This window comes from Silene latifolia, chromosome 11 (genome assembly GCF_048544455.1).
Source record: "Silene latifolia isolate original U9 population chromosome 11, ASM4854445v1, whole genome shotgun sequence".
Classification (NCBI taxonomy): Eukaryota; Viridiplantae; Streptophyta; class Magnoliopsida; order Caryophyllales; family Caryophyllaceae; genus Silene; species Silene latifolia.
The window spans coordinates 13,169,069-13,175,930 of NC_133536.1; the positions used below are offsets into that span (position 1 = coordinate 13,169,069).

General features: G+C 38.1%; 1 protein-coding gene and 1 non-coding gene across 2 annotated transcripts; both read right to left on the bottom strand.

Moving 5' to 3' along the window:
- Positions 1 to 1,892: 1,892 nt before the first annotated feature.
- On the bottom strand, positions 1,893 to 6,616 carry LOC141612942 (1-aminocyclopropane-1-carboxylate oxidase homolog 1-like). The gene is made up of 6 exons (XM_074431690.1): positions 6,397 to 6,616; positions 5,974 to 6,176; positions 2,970 to 3,169; positions 2,303 to 2,624; positions 1,983 to 2,188; positions 1,893 to 1,938 (listed from the first exon to the last, which is right to left on the bottom strand). Exons 1-6 carry the CDS (start codon positions 6,614 to 6,616, stop codon positions 1,893 to 1,895), a joined length of 1,197 nt encoding a protein of 398 aa, XP_074287791.1.
- TRNAV-AAC (transfer RNA valine (anticodon AAC)) lies at positions 3,264 to 3,337 on the bottom strand. Its single transcript has one exon. It is a non-coding gene; the product is annotated as a tRNA-Val (tRNA).
- Positions 6,617 to 6,862: the final 246 nt, after the last annotated feature.

The following is a 6,862-nucleotide window of genomic DNA, read 5'->3' on the forward strand; positions in this document are numbered from 1 at the left end:
AAATATTTTGTCATATATCATCTCAATGCTACATGAAAAACAGAAACAAGAACACAAACATATACGTATATCATTAAGACACGGACTTTGTCTAAATGATAACAATAAACTTTAAAACATGAATGAGCCTAGAGGTGGCAATTATTGACACGACCCGAAAACACGACACGAACCCGACACGAAGTTAGCGGGTTAGGGTCAAGACATTGTGACCCATTTAAGTAACTGGGTTGACACGGACACGACACGAAATTTAAATGGGTCGGGTTAGGGTTGAGCTATTTGGACACGAACACGACACGAATAACCCGCTTATTTAAGAGTGTCATGATATATTTGGGTTGAATCAATAATCAAACCAAACAATTTAAAAATAAGTATTTTCTTTCCTCATTTTTAAGATATTAGGCTTATAAAGCTTAGTTTATTTTATTGGTTTATTGGGTTAAACGGGTTAAGCAGGTTAAAAATGACCCGCTAAAAGATAAATGGGTTAAACAAGTCGGGTTGGGTTATAGAAAAATTAAATGGGTTGGGTTAGGGTTGAGACAAATGACCCGTTTATGTAATTGGGTCGGGTTAGGGTTGGGGTAGTGATGACCCGTTTAAAGTTGACACGAACACGAACACGACACGACCTGATCCGTTTGCCAGGTCTAAATGAGCCACCTGGTAGTCAAGTCATTTTCCACAAAGAATTAAAGTTTCCATCATATGAAATTAATCGAGGGTGATTCATTATAAAGATGTTGTGTGGAGTCGAACACAAGATGTTAGGAATAGAAGGATACATATGATAACCATTAACCACTGAGGCAGTGTAAATTTTATGGTACAATAGCGCAATAACAAAATTATATGGAACACTACTAAACTTGGCCATATATTGGGCCCCTTAAAACTGGGGGCCTTGTGCAGTTGCACGGGTTGACCACCCCTGGGCCGACCCTGGGGACTGGTATAAGTGATTTGCATTCACGCTTTTACGAATATATATTAAGGGTTTACAAAAAATAAAAAAAAAATCAAGAAGCAATCAAGCATAGGCGATTAGGGTTTAGGCACTACACAACAATGGGAAAAAACCCTTTGTTCACCAAAAAAAGAAAAAAAATGAAAGAAAACCCTAGTAACCTGGCCGTGGCACGATGGATCTACCTTCCGAACGACATCCTCGCCGACATATTCAACCGTCTTGGCCTTTGTCCAACTACTTCCGTCACTTTTTCGGCCACTACGTTCGACATTGAACTCGGGGAATATGATCTGTATGATACGCCCCTCCTTTGGAATATCCTTGACAACCTTTTCACTATATTCGCTAATTTACCCTTACTCAAAACCTTTAGTCTTCAACTTCCCAATGCTTCTTTATATGTAATAAAACCTTCTTCTTGGCATGTTATAGCCTCATGGGCTCGTCGACTACGTCAACATAACCTTCAACACTTCGAGGTTAAATCATATCGTAGTTGTGTACCTTATGGTGCTTATTATCGAGTGAACATACCAAGTGCTTTCCGAATTAATTCGTTGGTATCGCTTGACTTGAACTTGTCTATGTACGAGTTTCTTTGGTGCATTCCTAATTCAATTGATCTTCCTAATTTAAAGAAACTTAGTCTAATTTTGGCCGATTATACAAATTTAGGAATTCTAATAATTTTTGGGAGTGATCAAGCTACTCTAGACAAGGCGACTAGTCAAGCTGATTATGTTCAATGCTTTATTCCCAAAGGAAATGCTGCCTCCAAAGCTCTCACTCAATTTCGGCTGTAACTTACAACTGTAAACTGTTCTTTTGCTTACTTAAATCTATGTAACATACTCTTTTAAGTTTTAAGAGTGTATCGCGTAATGGGTGAGGCGTATTCATAATGAATTGATCTGAACTATAATCGTAAACCACGAAGAGCTTTGGAAGCACAACTTCCATATTAATATCTTTCCTAATATATAATATATTCTCTAATATTCCATATAAACTGTGATGCTTGAGGTATTCAGAATGTGTGCTCTCTTTGTATAATGCAGGACTGTCATCAGAGAGTACGCCATTTAGAGGCCGAAAAGTTAGCTCTTGATTCATCACGGTTGGATAAAAGAAGCATGCTGCAGAGAATCGAGGTCCTCGTTTCGTGGCCACCACTCTGTGTTCAGCACTTCTAAACTTGTCATTGCTTATCAGCTACAAGAAACAAAACCGGTTATTCAGCATTGCCGGTTGAAAATATACAAAAATGAGAAACAGTCGAGAATTGCATTGACCGACTGTTACTGAATCAAAAACATTATCATTTACCTGAAACATATCACCAATTATCGCAATAAGTGCTCCGTCAATAGGCTGAACATTTATCCATTGATTTTGATGCGAAACTTGAAGACCGCCAACATCGTCTTGCAGTAAAATGGTAAAGAAATAAGGATCTGAATGGTTAGCTGTTCCCAAGGTTAATTCTGGCTCTGGGAAACTTGGATAGTAATGACCTACTAGTTTCCGAGCTTCCATGCATTCCATTTTGTCTAGGTGATCACTGTCAAGCCCTAGTGCCTCAGATAACAGTTCGACTAATTCCGTCTTCAGCGTAATAATGTCTGATACATAATCCGACATAGGTTTTCTGCAGAAGTTCTGACAGAATATGAGGAAAATTAATACGGAGTAATAAGAAAACAGTACAAACACACTTGGAATACAGGACTGAAATCGACTCATTTATACAGGATGTCGTGACAGCGTTGTAAAGGTCTTGAAGGTTATCGAACAAGTATTTTGAGGCAGAATCAGCCACAAGCCCACAATCTAGGTCTTCTCGACTTTTAAATTTACGACAAGGTCCCTGTGTCAAAGAACTTGAAACACACCGAGTCTCATACTGATATGCAAAGTCAAAGAAACTTAAGATACAGCGACCGAGATCAGGACGCAAAATACGTAATGCTATGATTTACAGCCTGAAATATACCTGCAGATGAGAGGCAAGGCTTGAAACTCGGTTTCAAAATCGTCAAACTGCCAAGCAATAGTATCCTTCCAAAATGCAGTTTTATACACAGATTGTACAGTCATATAATACCACACCTTCCTCTTAGAATCATGAGAATAAAACTCTTGCTTCAATTCTGTCGGCTGCTCGTGAAACTCCGACACACTCTTAAGCATTTTCTTCATAACATCACAGGAAACTCCATGACCAACAACTTGAAAAATTAAAAAAGCAAAATTGGAAAAAAAATTAAAAAAGCAAAATTGGAAAAAATGGCTTCGCCCGGGCTCGAACCGGGGACCTTCAGTGTGTTAGACTGACGTGATAACCAACTACACCACGAAACCTTGTTGTTAGTTAATGGCGTCTTAGAGTATATTATCTCATCTAGGTAGCTGTAGTTCCTGCTTCAGTTTAAGCATTTTTCTTGGGCTTTTCGATTCTTAGGTTCCTCATGTCTTCCATCTTTTCGATTCAGTTTAAGCATGGCCTAAATCATAGCCAGGAATTGATCCTAACGGAAAAACGGGTAACGATGTAAAAGAAACTTTAAAAAAGTTAAAATATCTTAACTAAAAACTTTGAAATTCTAACCACGACATGTCATATATTCGTCACATTTTATTTTGCTTTGGTCGGTCTACTTCGAATTTAAAGAAGGTCAAATTTAATTCCATTTGTTCGAGTATTGCCAATTTGGTTCGAGTTGCTCCACTAGCCTATTCTACTCTTACCATCAAGGAGTCTGCTTGTATATTTTCCATAATTGCTTCAGTGTTCATGCACAATTGTACACTATATAAATACCGTTATATCGCACATTTATAGGCGAATTAGTGGCGTTTCCCCTAACTAAATTACCTCTTGATGACTAATTGACGGAATTAAAGTGATTATGAATGTTGGTAGTTTAATCGTGCCCTAGGCTTTCCTTAATTGTTTAAGCCATTATTCGATTACTTATTACTTAGTTTAGTAGTCTTAGTTAATTTAGTTTAGTGGTTTAGCTTAATATTTCTTGATTCACGTAGCTAACTTTTTTTTTTTTTTTTTTTTTTGAGAAAAGATCATTATCATTAATAAAAAGTCATACGACATCTAAAACATATGCCAAGCTCAATCGGATACAAATCGATGATAACAACCATAGGAAATAAATTCTTGTTCAAAGAATGAAACACTGCAACAGAGTCTCTATCATCGATTCGCCGCAAAAGGCTTTCATCCATAGGAGGGTCTCCGAATCTTCCTTGACGAGTATCCATTTCTTCTGTCGTGATTGATTGTAGCCATGAATCGGGCAAAATATGTAAAACCATATAACGATCTATAACAACGCTGATCTTCTGCTGACTTATTAGAAAACTGCAAACGAACCAGAAAACGAAAGTTCTCAAACTGAAAGAAGGACACCACCGATAGACGGGGACAGAGCCCTCAAAAAGAGAGACGAAACAAAAACGAAAGCGGAAATTAAACAAAAACATAAAGGAAACAAAGCGGAACACAGGAGAAAAAAACGGAAGCCACCGCCTCCCTACCAACCCACAACACCGCCAGATCCAAGCACCACCCTACCACACCACCTCAACAAACTCGTCCGATAAGACCCGAACAGCCCACATACACCACGCAGACCGAGAGGAACGGGCAGACCCATACGATCCAGAACCTTGTGTGGGTAAGAAAGAGGAGGAGGGTTAATCGGAAGAGAGGAGACGGGTCGCCGGAGAAAGGTCTTGATAGACCCCATCCCCGGCGACATATGGTAGGGGGTTGATGGGTGGCGGTGGGAGGAAGGAGGAGAACGGCGGCAGCAAAGGAGGAGGATTTATGGTTTTGTTTTTTAAAGAGAAGGGGGAGAGAAAACTAGAGAGAGATTACGTAGCTAACTTTAATTTAAGACAAAACTAGTATTCAATCTTTGATCTCTTTGTGGTTCGACATCGACTACCCTTACTAGTTGAGAATTTGTTTAATTGAGTACGACGACCTCTACCCATTATCAGCGGTCAATCAAATATGTTCGATAATTTGATCGGTCAAAGGCTCCATGCCACACTTAGATCCATGGTATTAAATCTTGGTTAGAGACTTGATTTGGATTATGTCATTGAGGCCTAATCTCGGTTGTTCTCTATAAATGTGGTTGATACTTCCTCAAAATAAGGAAACTTTTTCACTCCAAGCTTTATTTACTTAAACAAGAAAACAAATAAACATTAAAAAACTATTTTTTCATTAAAAAATAACTTCTCATCAAATTAGAACAATTTTTAATCAAAATGAAATACAATTCTAAATATAAATTGCTAAACTTTGTTAGACAATAATTTGACGCATATTACTTGCTATCTATAAAACAAAAATATAAACTGAGATTATTAGATTTATGGAAAGAAAAAATCATTAAAACAAGTTGAGAAGTTTATAAAATTAAATTATTAGTTTTGTGACTGAGAAAATAATTAATATATAAATTTCACGATATTACTCAATTTTCTTGATTAATTTTACAGTTTAATTTTTATCTCATAACAAAATATAATGACGTGAAATATAAAAAATTATTGAATTGTTAATTCAACATGAATAAGTAATACAAAAAAAACTATATAAATACCGCGCATTCAATGTGCATGATCTATATATACTAGTTTTGTACTCCGTATTATTTATGTTAATTTAATTTGATAGTCAACCCTACTACCAAAGTCTGATAACCATATTCTAGTAATGTTATCCACCATTATAAATTTGCTTCTATCGTTAACAAAAGGTCAAAATAAAATATTTCTCCGTCCTATCAATTGTTCACATAAAAAAAAAGTAGAACATAATAGAGTTGGATATCGGTGTCGGCTGGCTCAGCCCACAATAGTCGAGCCCGGTAACGGGATCACTCATCTACTAGCCCATCGACCCATCCTAGGCCCGTACCATCTACTCGGGCTGGGCTCGAGCTCACTCATTCCCAGCTCACAGTGAACAGCCCACCAGGCCCGCATAGCTGAATAGCACAACTAGACCGTTCTAGGGCAACCGCATCCCAGCCCGGCCGCCTAAGCCCGCACATGCGCCCACCATCAACCCGCAATGTGGGCTCGGGCTTTCTTCCATAACCCAGCCCACCCAACCCGGCCCACTTCCCATAATCTAGAAGGGAGTAGTTTAGAATGGGCCTAACTAATCATACCAAAAGTTTAGGCTAAAAACTAGAACCATACTTTGCTCGTTACTTCTAAATCTCCAAATATAAGCATAGCTGCCGATTAACAATGGAACAAAACCCTAGCCGATTAACAATGGAAGAACACCATAGATGGAGCTCCCTTCCGGACGACATCGTCTCGAAAATTATCTCCCACCTTAACCTTCCTGATTTCATCATAACCATTTCATCAACTATTTTCAGCATCAAACAGATTTACACAAGTAGCAGAATTGCATACAATGTTTATGAGCCTCGTTACTGGACCATTTTCGATAACCTCTTCGATTATTTCACCACACCCATAATCGACACTTTCTATCTTAATCTTCACGTTAGCTTCTATAAAGACCCGCTTTGCTGGCCTATCATCGATACGTGGGCTCATCGACTTCGTTCTAGTAACATCCGACATTTCACGATTAATACGTTCGATAGTTTTGATTTTAGCATACGAGTGTGGCCACCGAGCATTTTCCGAATGCATTCTTTGTTATCACTTACATTGTATATCTCTTTTAAAGAGAGTGATCGTAGTGATGATCGACTTTCAATGATTCTTCCTCCGAACCTCAAGAAACTTCATCTAGTTTCGTCGAATTATGAACTTTTGGAAGAATTAATAAGTGGTTGCCCGTCTCTTGAAGACTTGTCCTTGATC